At 29.2% G+C, this 17,699-nt stretch overlaps 2 protein-coding genes across 2 annotated transcripts in view; one reads left to right on the top strand and one right to left on the bottom strand.

The window, feature by feature from the left end:
• Positions 1-17,699, bottom strand: part of LOC136984026 (coiled-coil domain-containing protein 130 homolog) — a 274,187-nt gene that overhangs the window by 204,173 nt on the left and 52,315 nt on the right. The window lies entirely within an intron of this gene.
• Positions 619-16,647, top strand: LOC136983989 (tetratricopeptide repeat protein 39B-like). Its single transcript, XM_067280882.1, has 18 exons — positions 619-741; positions 6,670-6,701; positions 8,735-8,845; positions 9,092-9,167; positions 9,245-9,374; positions 9,453-9,585; positions 9,659-9,758; positions 9,833-9,898; positions 9,967-10,078; positions 10,147-10,214; positions 13,128-13,187; positions 13,274-13,365; positions 13,448-13,609; positions 13,700-13,817; positions 14,488-14,599; positions 16,043-16,163; positions 16,243-16,359; positions 16,430-16,647. Exons 1-18 carry the CDS (start codon positions 721-723, stop codon positions 16,644-16,646), a joined length of 1,848 nt encoding a protein of 615 aa, XP_067136983.1. The 5' UTR covers positions 619-720; the 3' UTR covers position 16,647.

The raw sequence follows: 17,699 nt of genomic DNA, 5'->3' as shown, positions 1-17,699 counted from the left end.
CGAGAAACTTGTTTTTATTTTTTATTTAAGATGTTTAATAGTACAACATTCTCATATGTGTGACGTAAAACAAAAAATCTAGCCATAGTTAAACACCTGAATAGTCACTGGAAACATAAAAGAATGGTTATTTTGTATGCATTTCAAACATGTCCTCCGTATACAGATTGCCGTGGTGTCATACCAGATTAAAATATTTTTCCCTGAAACATTTTTAAATTTATAAACCCTCTAATCTGTTAGATTAATTTACCTTGATAACGAAATACCGTCCATTTGCAGGAACGTTTCTATCTTTATAAAAATCATCGGGCATGAACAGTATAAGCATCTTCGATTTTCGGTTATTTATATTAATCTATTTTAAAGCTACACGGGTGGGTTCCCAACAAAACTATATACCTCTTAACTTCGGTTGAATTAGCCAATAAATTCAACGTGTAGTAGTAAGGCCTACGTCAATTTGTATCCATCCATCTGTTAGTATTGTATAGAAGATCGTTTCGATTCCTTATTTAAACACGGAAACGAAATCATAGACTTCAATTCTTGTTTATACACGTGACCCTGTCTCGGCTTATGTCAGATCTTCCTAGTTGCGTGCGCAGCGTACGTAGTGTCAAACACCTCCGATTTTCTATTGACCTACAAACTACCACAGAAGAGCTGCAGAAGCAAAGACAGTAGCAGTTGCATCTTTCCCAAATCAAATTTCTAGAGATGGATCTTGAAGAGAACGAGGTAACAATGCACTCTTCTTAAACATAGGTGTTTATACCTTTATAACCTTGGCCAGCTTACCTAATTAATTAATTAATATGGTAACTTTTATACCGTTTAAATAGTAATTAGCATTTTAAATTTACATTTAGGGATGCGATTTTATGACGTTTGCATGATTACAGTTAACTTAATTAATAATTAAATATTTTATTCAAATCACGATTTCAATTATGGACATTAATATTGCCCTATATTTAGTAATGTCGCTCCTTCAGTAGATTGTTAATTGAATGTGTTCAGGAAGTTTATTTTTCCTGTTAGCAGCATCTCTATCGGAAGGATCGTGTGTTGAGTGATCGTAGGATAGATTATCCTAACTCTTTCATCAATTATCTCTAAAAACTGAGTAATCTAATTTCTGATACATCATAAATTACGAACGAATCGTCACGTCCTATTTAGAACCATTGTTTTTTTAGGGTGTTGTTTAACTTTTTAAATCTTCAAAAATTCTAAATTTAGGTTTATAAGTGTTCATTTTCTTTGTAAAGGGGGCTTCAACTTAACTTTTTAAACACTTTGAATAAAAATAAAAGGGGTCGAGTTGTTTTTTTAAGAGAAAATTCTAGGTAGGTTTTATGGGCGCTTCTTTTCTGTCAAGTGACTTAAATTGATCATTCTCTTTTTACTTCGTAGTAAAATTTTAATGACTCTTTCATAAAAAGGTATAGTATCAATGTTATATTTTACTGAATCATTACTCTCAAGAGAGTAAAATCACATTTGTGACATTCCCAACAATGGGGTATATTTATAGATTCTATGAAGTCGCTCTCCTCTTACAATTATTTTTGATACATTGTAATAAAATTTTTCATTTTATTTCTTTATAACAATAAAAAAATTACAGTTTAATTTATATATAAATTTTATAAATTAGTATAAATACGATACAATTATATAAAATGTAGCCATTTAATGTTTCATTTTAAAGCACGATTTAAGACAGTTAGACAAGTAAGTAATTAAAATAGATAATATTTAAACAAAATAATATTTAAAAAACACATTATATTAGCATTATATTTATCATTAATTTTCATTTTTTTTATATATATTCTTTCAGTCATACACAATACTTATTGTTTACAGTAAATGATCATACATTTCCTCAATTAAATATTATATTATTATATTAGAAAGAATGTTACAATAATATTAAAATGTTGGTTTAAATATATATATGTATAAATATAGGATAAACTTTTTGAAATAATTTCCTTGTTTAAAAATAGATAAAAATTTATTGCTTTAAAATAAATTCCATATTATAACACTGTTCCTTTTAAAAATAGTCATTAGTGCCATGTATAAGAGTGAAAAAATAAATAAATAAAAGACTTCTTTTCATTATTTTTTTTCTTTTTTTTCTCGCTTTTAATATCGATAAAATCAAAATTAGGATTTATTCTCTTTCATTCTCTTTTCCCACGTTTTCTTAAACTTGTTACTCGAGTTAAAATTAGAATTATGTTAATTGGAATAGGTTTTTCTTGTATAAAAAAATAAAATTCTTTAAAATTTAATTCTGTATCTTGTTAAATTACACTTTCCTTTGTGAAGTTTTTATTTCTATTTTAATTAAGCTTAATTGTAGAATATGTATTTTTATTTATTTTATTCATTTATTTACATAATAGAGGGAATTTCATAAGGCGAGAAAAACCTCCCCCTTATACAGTAAAATTTGTTTAAAACGGAACCTGAATAAGCCGGAAATTTGCAAAAATGAGGAAAAATTCAATAAATTTCGATTCCGGTTTACACAGGTTTTCTGTATAATAATAATAATAACAATAATAATAAAATCTACTAAAAATTAAAAATAACAATAATTAAGAATATACTGTACCTTAATTAAACTGTGTAAACGGGAATTTGAATATTCAAATTCCGTTTTAGACAGGTTACGAACACTGCGATTAAAAAATATATATATTTATATTAATGTAATAAAAACCATTCAGCAATCATTTTTTAACATTTAAATTGTGGATAAAAATAAGTAAATAAATGAAACAAAGAAGAAGTAAGGCCAATATAACATCATTAAATATATTTAAATGCTCGAATTAATTTCTAGAATAATTAATAAACTTTATTTAATCATTTATAGAAACTTTCTGCTCTGTTTATATATATTTATTTACGACACCTTTAGCACTATTGAAGTATAAAAATTACGGACAAATCCATGTAGTAGGTCGAGCATGGAATAATGGATCATCTCTATTATAAAAATAACATTCGATTATTTTGGCATAATTTTTACATCGTTTAATATATAAAACATCGGATGTAATGTTAATTATATTGCGTGAAATTATGTATCCTTCCTATCATAGTACGAAAGGTGCATAGAGTAAGAAGTGGTACATGTATGGTGTGAGAGACAAGATCCTCCCCGAAAAATAAATAATTTTCGGGGATCAATTTGAATTTAAATATAAAACCGTTACGAATTTTTAATTGTTTTAACGTTGTATTAGTTACACAAGGTTAAAGTTCCTATCCTGTACTACATGGGCATTATTGTAAGTCAATTTTACAATTAAGGTGGAAAAAAATACAAATTTCTATATCTAAAAATGTGGCCATTGTGTTTAAGAGAATTTCCGTACCAGTTTTACTTATTTGTATATTTATAATAAAAACGTTAAGGAAAATCGTTATCAAAATGCAAATCTTTAACAAATAAACAGTCATAAAAAACAAATTTTTTATAATTGAGTTATTAAAATAATAGACAATATCATGGGAAGAACCTGCAGGACCTTCCCATGATAGGATATATTATTTAGCGTTATAAATATAGTATATTAAATATTATAATTTTAGTGTTTATACAAGTGTATGTATTATATAATACATAGGCTATATACACATACTGTATTTATAAAAGTTAATTGTTGTGTAGAGGTCTAACATGTCGAGGAATAGAGTATATTGTTTGATATAAATACTATTTTAATTAAATTCTAATGCATTTATTTATGTCATTAATAGATTTTTCTTACATTATTAAAATATTGACTGTATGTAGAATATCATAAAACATATATTTATTTAGAAATATTTTAAAATTTTAATAATTTTATGAATTATTTCAATGTTTCATATACAAATATTTTAGTTTGAACTATTTATAATCTTCGTAATGTACTGTATTTCTGTTAAACAAGGCGTGCAGAGTAAAAAAGATAAGATATTTTTGATTCCGTAGTGATAAATGATAAGAGACGAGTCCCGGAAATGGGTATTTTGTGATATATGCATACCTGATATGCATGCATGCATGCATGCCACAAAAAATGTAGTGATGTAACGTGTGCTATTGTTACGTAAATAATAGGCTTACGAATCTTGTAAGCCGAAAGGCGAAATGAATATTTAATTTTCCAGAATATAAGAATAATGGAATGTAAATTATATATACAAAACTTAAAACTTATTTTAAATAATTTTCTAAGAGGAATTCACGTTTATCAGGTCAATAAGTTACTGCCGTGTTTTGTATATATATATATATTTTTAATAGTTTTAATGCAATTTCTTACGCAATATTTCACTGTAAATAATTCATTTCTTCTGTAAAATATAAAAAGTAGCATTATTTATCTTAATACAGTAAAACCTGTTTAAAACGAATTTTCAGATTGGGCAAGTTTTCGTTCTATACAGATAGCCTATTATTATATTTTGTTTTAGTTCACTTACATATAGAATGTCGCTATCAACTTCCATCATAGTTTAACATTTAATTAATACCTCTTTGAATATATAAATATAAAACTCTGTCATAGTTTTAATTAATACCCGAAGAACAAAAAAATATACGAGTATCCAATTTTAAAACGTCTTATCATGAGGAAATAAAGACGTATTTAATATCAGATATATTTCGATCATGTATTTATGCTATATATATATATATTTCTATAACTTGAATCAAATAAAAAAGAAATTTAAACGATGAAAATAAGTTTTTCTGAGAGTAAATTGCTAAAGTAACCATACGCTTACCAATAAAAAAAAAAATTGCTTACTACATAACTATGATTAAAAAATGCATTTTGTAATACAGAACCTCCGATAGCGGCCACCTCTAAACAACGGCCACTCTTTCGGGAACGTTTATTTCGAACAAATAATTTATAAACAGCGGTTTCCCCCGAAAACGACTATCATCTTTTCATGTTCTTTGCCAGTGGCCGTTGTTCAGAGGTTCGATCGTAATGTATACTTATATTTAAAAGCCTGCAATAAATTTTTAACGAAACAATTTTTGTGTCTTTTTTGGTGAGTTTTGGATCTCAAATTCATAAAAATTGGAGCAAAATCATTCCTGCAAAGTAAGTTTAAAACTTTAAGAAGGAAGCATCGCTCGTTTCGTTTAGAAAGTGTTCTCTATGACGTTAATTTAACGTAATCGCATCAGTTTATAATGAGCAATTTTAAAAACTGACGTCAAATTGACGTAAAAGTGTGCACTATCTCGACAAAAACGAACATATTCGAGGACGTATCAACGGCATAATTTATCCAATTAGTTTTTACGAACACGTGGCATTTACGGTTGAAAAATCGCGCTCGGATCTAATTATTGTTATACAACTTTAAGAGAATTCATTTTAATGATGCCAAAAAATACAATGTAGAGTGGTACTAAATACTCGTCTAACACGTCTATTAACCTTGGTATTTTTAGCTGATTTAGCATCATGGTGTTAACTGAATAATCATTTAAATTTAAGTAAATAACAATAGTAATTTATTTAATTCCTCAGAAAAATTAATTAAATAAAGCATAAAAATTCCTCTTTTTTGTTGTTTATTAATTAATATATTAAATTTAACCTGATTATTTTCTGACGTTATCAAAATAGGTTTTTTTTTCCTCCTCAAAAAATCCATCCTTGCATTACGAGAACACTTATAACAATATTCAGATATATTATCAACATTAAAAATAATAATTATTTAATTTATTTTGCTCATTAAACTAAAGATATTCTTAATTTTTATCAAGAAAATAAATTAAATATACAGTATATCTACAATCCAACCTGCAATAATAACACCTTTAAGGAAGGCCGTTTTCCACGAAGGTTTATTTTTAAATAAATATAAAATAACTCTCAAATAATGGCCCGTCAATGTCCGTTTTTTTCGGAGGTTTGACTGTATTTTATAAATTTTTAAAACCGTTTTATATATTTTATTAAATTAAAATGAGGTTAGGAGGACGTTGGAATGAAATATACGGTTAAATGCCCTTGAAAACTTGATGTAACATAATTTTTTTGTATTGTTTTTATATCTCGTGTGAAGATCAGGAAAGCTTTTATTTTTTAAGATTTAAATTATTGTTTTATTTTAAAAAATAATTTAAATCGTTAAATCTGATTAGTTTTGATATATTTAGATCAATAAAGTCATAAAACACTGTTGAATTTATTTGTAATCGTGTAAGGAGTGTGACGATTTATGGCGCTTCGGGCAATATACAGTATATTTATATATTAATATTTAAGCGTGTTGCACGGCTTGCACCGATGATGAATTAAAAATAAAGATTTGTTAGTATTTTCAGTATTAATATTAGCATAATATTTAACCTTTTGTTTAAATTGATAATCTATTTAACACAAGCCATAGGTGCCTCATTTAACGGTAAAACCTGCGTAAACCGAATATGTTTTCCGTTCCTGTTTTATTCGGGTTCCGTTTTGGACAGGTTTTATTGTGCAAATCTCTTTCTACGCCTCTGAACTATTCGCATATTTTTCATTGTTTTCAATAATTTGAGTTCAAAAACCAATTAAATTTTCCAGCTATTTCATTTATATTGTTGGAGAGAATATAAAAATATGTTATTTTTTTCAGATGTTTGAAGATGCGTGCGAAAATTTACCAGAGTAAGTTTGTTTTATTTTATTAAATTTTACTTATACGAAAGAGTACAAAATAATAATTATAACTATACATAAGGTGTCGTCCATTAATCACGTGTACAGTTTTTGAATCACTTTTGACACTCTCCCTCCTTGTTGGGGTGAACTTTTGGTATGCACTTTTCCTTTAATTTCATACGCAACAATTGAAGAAATTACTTTAAAAAATTTTTCAAATATTTTCTAACGACGACAAACAGCAAAATTTGTCTATTTTTTACTAAAAAAAATAATATTTTATTTTTATTTCCATAAGGTATTATTAACGTTTTCTATCGCCTGATTTGCATTTGAATATTGTTCTGATAAGTGTTAACGTTCTTGTTCGAAATGGTGTTAGTAATACTATTTATATAATGTAAAAGGCTTGAGGTGACAAGCAACAACGGCAACCTTTTTAACAATCAAACAACACAAAAAACAATTATATCAACCCCATAAAACACTAACAATGTGTAACGGATGACGACAACGAAACAGAAAATTTATTTATTTAAAATAATTTATATGCTTGAAGCGTAACAAGGATAATAATTATGAATATTTGTCTTTAAATGGTAGTCAATTAAAATGATATAGGCCTATATATATATTATTTTAAATAATAATTTTGTCTTTAAATATCCTTTAAGACAAATAGTTACAATTATTACCCTTGTCTCGTTTCTAACTTGTCAATTATTTTAATATATTCTAGGAAAAGGAAAGCTCCGCGGCGTAGATTTTTCTGTTTCGGCTTGACACAGAAACACAAATGTGGTGATACGCTACTAACGTTCTGTCTAAAGCAGTTTAAAACCCGCAAGTACGGGCGCGTAATGTCTATCGTCATGGTCGACAAAAATTACAAGAAACGTTGAAAACAACCTACTAACTCCAGCGACCGGTTAAAACACGCACATCTGCTGTCGCAGGACACACGAGCGAGTGTTAAAAAATTAATTTCGTCACGACATTGTGCATGTTAAATGCCCGTCGCAAAGACTAAAATAAAAAGTTGTCAAAGATCAATGTAAATTAATAGTAATCGTGAGCTCGATTGGCGTATAGCACGCGACGTGCTTTTAACCGGGAACGGTCAATAGACTTTACGTGACGAAATATGACCTGGAATATTTCAGCCCATAGATCGAATTTCAAAATTCCGGCTTCGTCAAGAATTCGGCCTTGCTTAGTTGTACATATTTGCAAAAAATCATCTTTAATGGTCATGCGATTGCTTTGAATTTCGATGACAGATATAACGTTTTCTGACTTATGAAGAGCTTCGCTCAAAAGAATTTCTGTCTCCTCGTCGTGATCTCTTACATCGTCAGTTTTTTGGGTTGATAATTTATTCTCAAGGCTAGTAAGTATCCTTATAAAAGCAAATTCGTATACTACTAACACCATTAAAAAAGTACACGTAGACAGTGTCTCGATCAGTGGCGTAGCGAACATAACTGGCGCCCGGTGCACGACGCTTTATTGGCGCCCCCCTCCAGAAACACATATAGTTTGTCTTGGAGACCATTTGGGCGCCCCTCCCCCCAGAAACACATATAGTTTGTCTTGGAGACCATTTGGGCGCCCCTCTGCGAGTGGCGCCCGGTGCATGATACACCCCCTTGCACCCCCTCGCTACGCCACTGGCCTCGATTCCTTTCCTCCTCAAAGGGTTGCCAGATGTCCCGGTTTTCCGGATTTTTTCCAACTGTCATCTAGCGACAGGAAGCCTTTATTCTAAAAACTGTTCCTACAATAAAGTATCGTTTTCTTTTACCACATTTTAAATGTACGAGTATTTCTGTCACTGGCAGAGTAAAATACACATCCTGCATGTCCTTTTTTATTGAAGCGTTCCAGTATTTTTCGGGAAGAACACATTTCGTCCCGGATTTTATCCCTACCTCCCCACATATATAATGATGATGAGCCCCACTTAAACTGTACGTGTGACTAACGGACGGTTCCTAACTAGCAAATTAATTCTAAAATTATTTTATTTTACTTTTTAGAGAGACGGAACATGTTCCTTCTTTGGAGGATTCTGTAAAGGAAACTGTGGTGGCTCTGGATCTTTTTCTGAAAAATCATTTTAATCAAGCTTTGGATTTGATGAAACCATAGTAATTTGTAAAATAAAATAGAACACGTTGTAGAATATACATTTAATTTTTATTTTCAAAGCTTTTCTTGAATTTATTATTTGTTTATTATGCATAAATTTATTATAAATTGTTTCGAATAATTTAAATTTCAAATTGATATTCTGTACAACGAAACTGAAAATTATCGTTATATAGAGGCATCAAACTTTTAAAAAAACCTTTATTATTTATTATTAAATGTGTTGCTAATTATATTTTTTGCAGCGCAAATCGAAGCATATACCATTCTTTAGGGAAAGGTACAGTTTTGTTTATGCAAGCTGTACTCACCCTCGCTCCTGTAAGTGTTTATGAATGCTTAATTTATCATAATTTCTTAAATAAATTAATTTTTGAGTAATATAAATAAACATTTAGGCCGATATAGATGTAGCTTTGCAAACTTTAAATCAAGCAGTTGACGTTTGCAACAGAAAGAGGAAGAGAGGCGCCGTTCTGTACGTATCGAAAATGATAGGTCAAGTGGATTATAATTCGTATACGGAGGGTAATTTCAGGGTTATTCATCGTTTATTTTCGGCATTTCTGTAAACGATTTTAATCAAATTATTTTAAATTTCTGTAGAAGAAGTGCATGCCGAGCTTTGCTACGCAGAATGTTTATTGTTAACGGCCATATTAACATTTCTTGCTGACCAGAGCTTCGTGAGCTTTGTAAAAGGTGGTTTAAAAGTTAGAACCTGCTATCAATCATACAAGTAAGTTAAAAAAAAAATCAATTTTATACATCATAAATATCTATTTTTGACTTAAATCTTCATTATAATCTAGAGAATGCGTGCATATACTCGAAAACAGAAACTGGAAAAATAATAAGCATAGGCAACACTACGCTAGTGGTGTGAAAATGGGCATAGGAACATTTAATTTAGTAAATATCTTATTATTATTATTTTTAATATTTAATAATTTGAGGATAAAGTAATGAGAAGATTTGTATTTCAGATGATTTCTCAATTCCCGACAAGAATACTACGATTGTTAGAATTTATCGGTTTTTCGGGAAATAAGGTTATTTATTTATTATAAAATTTCGTCAAATTAGTTGTTTCCTATATTATAATTTAATTTATTATCAGAATATAGGTCTGAGGGAGCTTAAAGAAAGTTATGAAGAGACAAACGGCCTTCGATCTCCTTTAGCCGTGTTAATTCTTGTCGCTTATCATACTGTCATTTCTTACGTATTTGGTAAGCTAAGAATACTTCGATTTGTACATTAAAAAGGCACATTTTATAAAAATTTTAACGTTTTTCAGGTATGGGAGATGGAGATATTAAGCAATCAGAAGATATGTTAGAAGATATGTTAATTAGATATCCGAATGTAAGTAATTACGTTTATTTCATTAGTAAGCTGACAGTAACAATAAAAATACAGAAATAGTTTAAATTTTTAAATAAATTTTTTTCGACGGGCGAATGGCCGAGATGCCTAAGACGTGAGCTCTGGGATCCAGATTCGAATCCGTAGAAATTTTTATGGGCTATCTGTTTTGTCCCTAACCACTGTATGCCTGGCCAAACCCATGATGGTATGAAACAAAAGCCTCTTAGTATCCACAGGGCTGAAAGAGTCTACAATTAAACATAACGTTTTTTTTTTTTTTTTTTTTTACCTAGAATAACATATATTTTGCTGTTACATGGTATGAAATACATTACGTATATATACAGTACGTATATATTATGTTTTCGCTGTTTTTCAGTTTACTGCACACTAATGCGTGTGCAGTAAACTGAACAGATATGATATAACATCTATATATTCTAGTATCAAGATACAGTATTCAGGATTATCGATTCTATAGAATATCAATATCAGTTTGTCAATACATAATAATGGTTGTAGTGTTTATTTATTTATTTATTTTCATCCACAGACAATGCAATACGGTATATAGTAGCTACCTGTAAGGAAAAAATTAATTATATCCTAATAAAATAAACTTTATTTAATTCCAAACATATCCAAATGTTTCATTAGTTGAGAATTATAGATAATGATAGAGAACTTTTAAAAATACATAATTGTTTTGTTTATTATACAGTAAAAGTAAAGATATATTCATTTGAAAAAGCACATTAACCTGTATAAGGAGAGATTTAACGATTTAAAACACCAATTAAAATAATTTGATATTTTTGTTTCGTCTTCAGAATTTATAGATGTAGTGATATAAATCACTAAATTTTGCAATTATTTCCGAAGCTATAATTTATATTTATATAATTTATATTGTAATAATCCCGATCTTCTTAATATATGATTTAATATGAACTGACAATTGTTTCTCGAAAAATTATTTTATTAAATTCGTACTTGTAAGTGTCAAAAGTGCCAAATAAGTGTCAAATAGTAGCGAGTTTTAGTACTAATGTTTTTAATATAAATGTCACTATACAAGACTTGCTTGCATTTGGACTGCTAAATATCTTTCTAAAATAGCGTTAAATAGAGACATTTTTATTGAAATCACCCATAGGAATAGCAAAAAATCATTTTTATACTTTTAAATATTAATTAAAAAACTATAAATTTACAGAATTAAGATTCCAATTTATGATAAAACTATTCAGCAATTAGAAATTTATAATCTATACAGATCCAGATTAGACTCGCAGCCCCATACTGTAGGCCTATCTTTCCTCCTCTTCTAATTAATAATACATTAAAACCCGTGAAATCCGGAATTGCACGGGACTCTATAAACTTTCCGGCTTAAACAGAATGGAACAAGAAGTGGTCATTGCTTCAAAATGCGAACGTCCTTTTTACCAATTTGCAATCCGGATATAGTAATTGATTACATTCACTAAAACGACCTCAGAATAAAAGAAAAATGGCGTAGAAAATAAAATATGCATTTATATATATATATTCTGAAGTTTCTGCTGAAATCGAATACAAAATCAAGTTACTTTTTGCACGCTGAAAAAGTTTTCTATCGAAGTGTAGTCAATAGGAGAAGTCTTTCACGATGACGTTCACTCTAGTTACAAGGTCGAAAAATGGCGAATTTGAAAAACTGCAATGAACGTAATGCATTAAATCATATTAAAACTTGTTTTTAACAATTAATCTATTGCAATGAAACCGAACTTATTCGATTTTTATAATTCCTTTATGTAAAATAATTCGCAGAAAATGAAAACTTTTATATTGTAATTCGGACATTCTACGCTTTTTGCACTATTAGAAGTAATGTTGTTACTGATTCTATACTGTTCTTACTTCTATATTTATATTAAATAACTGTAAAACCGTAAAATTGCAGCCTAATCAGCCTGTAAACAGCCTATTGTAAGAGAACAAACTACATTTATACAGTACATATATATTTGTATTGTACTTTAAGGTTTTATTGTCAAAGCATGAACCTCTTTCCTCTGTGAAAGCACTAAGAGGTTCAATGTTGTGTACAGAAAATGTTTAACTTATCTCCTATAGGAGGCTTGTAATTATTAAATATGCTGTGTTCTCTGTATAAATTTAAATGTGCTTGTCAATATTATATCGTATTAGGAATCTATGCTTAAAATACTCACCAAGCGAGTTGATTTTTATGCCGAAAAGAAAAAAAATTTAAACACACGAACAAAGATAATGTATACGGAGTTAATTTTGACCCGTCCTAACCTATTTTTATTTTACACTAATACAGTCTTATTTTATTTTATTCCACTCTTTTTGCCCTATAGGCACTAAGAGAACCTTTTTTCAAAGCCAACGTGAGTTCGTCCACAATATGGTGGGGGACGGAGCCTCAAATAAATATTCCGTAAATAAGCCATCCTCATGTAACAAGTTGCAATGCATTTTTGGAGAAAATTTCGAATACCAAATTGTTTTAATGTAGATAAACGTGTTCAAACAATTCTAATTATTAAATATATTACGCGAAAAATGAATTTTTGGTTAATGTTACCCTAGGTATCGAAGATGGCGGCTCGTCTCCGATCCCAGCAATCAGAAGACGGAACAGTGGGGACACACGTTCTAACCTAACCTAACCTATTCTAATAATTTGGTTGCTAATAATTATGGTAATTTATTAGAATAGGTTAGGTTAGGTTAGAACGTGTTCTAACCTAACCTAACCTATCCCCTGTCTTCTGATTGCTGGGATCAGAGACGAGCCGCCATCTTCGATACTTAGGGTAACATTAATCGAATTTTTAAATGAAATAATAATCTATAATCTGTATAGTGATCTTATTATGATTTTAACATTTACAGGGCGCCTTATTTTTATTCTTTTATGGACGAGTGAAACAAATACAAGGAAAATTTAATGATGTAATCTTCAAGTATTTCTTTAATATATTAAAACTAAAGTCTCCATTAGTTGTTAACTAATGTCTATAAAATATATTTATTTCTAGTCGATAAGGATATACAAGCAATCTATCGATTCTCAAAAACTATGGAAACAATTTCACTATTTATGTTACTGGGAAATGATGTGGTGCTATTGGTTTGTTTCATCTTACAGTTTTCAGTTCTTTTTTTCTATATTTAATTATTATTTATAATAAATAAGTAAAATTTTAATTCAGTTCAAAATGTGAATGGGTCGAAGCTTCTAAATGCACCGAAATATTAAGGAAAGAATGTAGATGGTCTCCAGCTATATATACTTACGTACATGCAACGATATTGCATACAATTGCAGAAGAACAACGAACTACAATTTCAAATGAAATAATAGAATTAATGAGGTATTAAATGGATTTTAAAAAAATCTTTAATTACATCGAATTAGTGATAATAATTAATAATTTGTACTGAAATTGTTATTTGAATTGCAGAACAGTACCTGGGTTAAAACAGAAAGTTGCAGGGAAATCGTACCCTACAGAAAAATATGTGGTTGGAAAGTCGAATAAATTTTTTAATCAAAATTGTAGGTTGCTTTTGCCAATGATGGTAAGAAATTGTTTAAAAATTATTTTTTTTCTCTCGAAATTTTCTCATTATTCAGAGTCTCCTTAAGCAAAAAGGCCATTTAATCTTAGCTGACATTCTTCTCTATTCATTACTACGGGCGTAGCCAGGAAGGGGCATGGGTGGGCACTCCCCCCAGTTAACCTGGTGCCCCTCCCAGAAAATTACAGCCCGGCCCCACGCAGTTAACCTGGTGCCCCTCCCCAGAAAATTTCAGCTTCTACCAGGCCCCCCATAACAAAACCCTGACTACGCCAATGTTCATTACATCTTATCACTTAATTCTTTCCTTGTCTTTATCTTTCCATTCTATCCTTGCTTGCTTTTCTTATTTTATTCTATAGTTCTCATCCATAATTATTATTAATATTTCCTCTTCTTTCATTTTCTTTACATGGCCACGTCACTACTGTCTTTTCTCCTCAATAATGGTCATGTCTTCTCTCCTTATTTCTCTTTTTCTTTAATTTCTAAATTCGTTTTTTAAATTAAATTAAAAATGAATAGAATTGCTGGCAAAGAAGATGGATTTTTAAGATGATCAGCTCCAGTATGAAGATTGGGGGGGGGGGAAGAAAGTTTAACAATTAGCCTATATATAAAAATATGTGATTTCGGAGAAATAACTAAATAATTTCTAATTCTTTTACAGGAATTATTATATATATGGAATAATTTTCCCATGATAGCAAAATCTCCTATTTATTTGGATAAAATTTCTATTATTGTAAAAAAAGCACTGTTAACTTTGGAATCCAACAAAGGTAAATTGAATCTAGATATAAAGAATGAATTAATACATTTATTAGATAATTATAAACTTTAAAATATAGTAACAATATTATACATTATTCAATTAAAGTGCTTCTTGATTGAATACAGTTAAATTGCACTTAAAGTTTTGTAAAGATCATGAATTCATAATTTCATTTATTACTACATGAAAATACATTTTAATTTTTTGCTTTTATTGAATTTTTAATATAGATTTTTATGCGTGTTATATATGTTAATTTTATGATCTTAATATAGTATAATTACTTCATTTCTGGTGTTAGTCTCGAGTTATTGATGTGTTGAGGATGGCACGTGATAAATTCGTCCAGTAAGATCATCCACTGACCAAATTTGTAAATTTGATTGTCTCCACACATTCGTGTTGTTAAATAATTTAACAGAAAAATTAAATCTTAAAACTATAATTAAATTTTCATGTTTCTAATAATGGATCGGGCACTAATATGCCCCTATAAAACATGGTTAAAACATGGCATGAGAATCGTTGCTTTAGTCAAAGATTCCTTAATAAAAAATTATTTCATATAAATTTTTGGTTAATGTTACTTATGGTTCCAAGATGGCGGCTCGCCTCTGATTCCAGCAAATAGAAGAAGGGAAACAGTGGGGATGCACGTTCTAACCTAACCTAACCTAACCTATTCTAATAAATTACCATAATTATTACCAACAAAATTATTAGAATAGGTTAGGTTAGGTTAGGTTAGAACGTGCGTCCCCATTGTTTCCTTGCTGGAATCAGACGAGCCGCCATCTTGGAACCATAGGTAACATTAACCAAATTTTTTTCTAAATACTGTACTTTCTCTGAAAAATTGTTTTTCAAATCTGCACAATTAAAAATTGATATGACTAATAATATTAACTACATTACGTTACATTTATGAACAATGTTATCAACATTATTTATAAACTAAGCATTGTCTAATTAAATTAACTACAATTAATTCATTATTAATTATAATTATTTTTTTTATACATTAGCTTTGATAAATCAGATATTTTCTAAATTTTCCAGAGAAAAATGTACGTTTTAATGAAGAGTTTAATATATATTTTAAAGACAGATTACATGTATGATCTCCGAGAGAAGACAGCAAGTACAAATTACCTAGGTCAAAGGGGATTTAATGTAATACAATTTTTAACGATATAATAGAAACCTCAAAAAGATAAATGATCGGTGTTTCCCTCGATATATGACGTGCCATCGATGTCATTTTCTACTTCAGATAAAACAATTGAAGTGCTTTATAAGTAAAACATTTTACTGTTTTATTTCAGATGTCAAGTTATAATTTCTAAAACAATTTCTTCCAAGGAAGGATTTTTCTATCCGCATCCAGAATTACATAATATTATTTACATCTTTGATCGATGCAGATTTTACACGATTTTCTATATTTCAGATTCACTAGCAGATAAGGAAGTAGAAGATTACTGCTTACTCCTTTTGCTGCATGGTTCATGTTTAAAACTTTCTGGAAAATATAAACTCGCAGAAGAATGTTTTAAGAATGTTATCAATTTGTAAATTATCTTATATATTATTTTATTTAATGCATCTTATATGTATAAAATATTTCATAATACATTTTCTCTTTACTAGGGATAAAAATGTACACGAAGACTTACACATAGTTGCATTCGCTGCAACAGAATTAGGACTACTCGCAATGGAACAAGGCTGTTACAAAGAAGCGAAAGAATATTTGGAAAGAGCAATGTAATTATCTAAATTTAACATAGAATAATTGTTAAATATATACTTATTACAAGTGCTAATCTCTTTTCAGAAATAATTATCACGGATATCAAGTCGAAACAATTGTCCACTTCAGAGTGCACACTGCTCTTCGACAGTTGAAAGTAGTTTCCAATTCGGCATCCATGCTGGATCTATCTAAGCAGATGAGAGAATGCACATATCCCTCATCCAAAATACAGTGTGGAAGTTATCCCATGCTTCATAAAACCATATGTCAAGAAGAAAATGGATTAATAAAGACATAAATTGTTTTACATAAATATAAACAAGATAATATATAAAAGTACAAGTACTACGTATCTCAAAAAGTATTATAAATATGCAAATATGTTGGATTCAAATATGTTGTTTATATATATATATTATATGTATGTGTAGTTTTTAATTTTGTTAATTTTTATAGTACTTATCTTTTGTATAAATATAATATATATATCAATAGTAAAATATTAATGTTATTCATATGAAAAGTTTATTAAAATTTTACTTTTTAACATATACAGAGTAGTTGTATTTAATTGATATTTTCTGAATTTTTATGCTCGTATTTATCGCCTTTAATATGAATAAATTAGACAATAAGTCAACGTTTTATAAATTTCTTTCCAGACCAGTTCAAATTTTTGCACATATTTTGATATATATTAAATTAATAGTGTTATTATTGGCACTTCCAACTCTATTAACACTAAATATAATTATTTATGGCCATATTTTATCAAAATTATGAGATAAATATATAAAAAAATCAAAATTTATGTAACGTAGTGAAATCATTATTGGTGTTCTTCTTTTAAATTTATCTCTGTATATCTGATAAAGATATTCGAATAGTATACAGTATATATATGTAAAGTAGTTTAAAAGGTTATATACGATTTGCACTGTATAATGCAATAAAATGATTATATGTAAATATAGAAAAATATGCTTACTGTAGTGAATAACTTTAAACGAACAATTATTAATTGTTACATCGTCGCAATGCACTTAACTTTAGTAGTGTCTTATCCCTGTGCATCATATTTTACCTGTTGACAATGAAATCATGCCCGTCACGTATCTTTTTTTTTTTTTTTTTTTTTTTTTTAACTCTTTCGCCCTGTGGGCACTAAGAGGGCCTCCTTTAGTAGGCTCATTATGGGTTCGGCCAGGCCCACAATGGGGCGACCGGGTGGTAAGAGACGGGGCCCAACATATCCGAACGGACCACCCCCCGAAAAATTCCTGGGGATAATTGACCCGTTCGGATTCGATCCCGGGTCCCCCAGAGCGGTAGGCTGCCACCTTGACCGTTC

This window comes from Centruroides vittatus, unplaced genomic scaffold (assembly GCF_030686945.1).
Source record: "Centruroides vittatus isolate TY-2023 unplaced genomic scaffold, ASM3068694v2 contig_900, whole genome shotgun sequence".
NCBI classification, from domain to species: Eukaryota; Metazoa; Arthropoda; class Arachnida; order Scorpiones; family Buthidae; genus Centruroides; species Centruroides vittatus.
The sequence above is the reverse complement of the archived record's forward strand: the minus strand, read 5'-3'. Positions and strand labels throughout refer to the sequence as shown.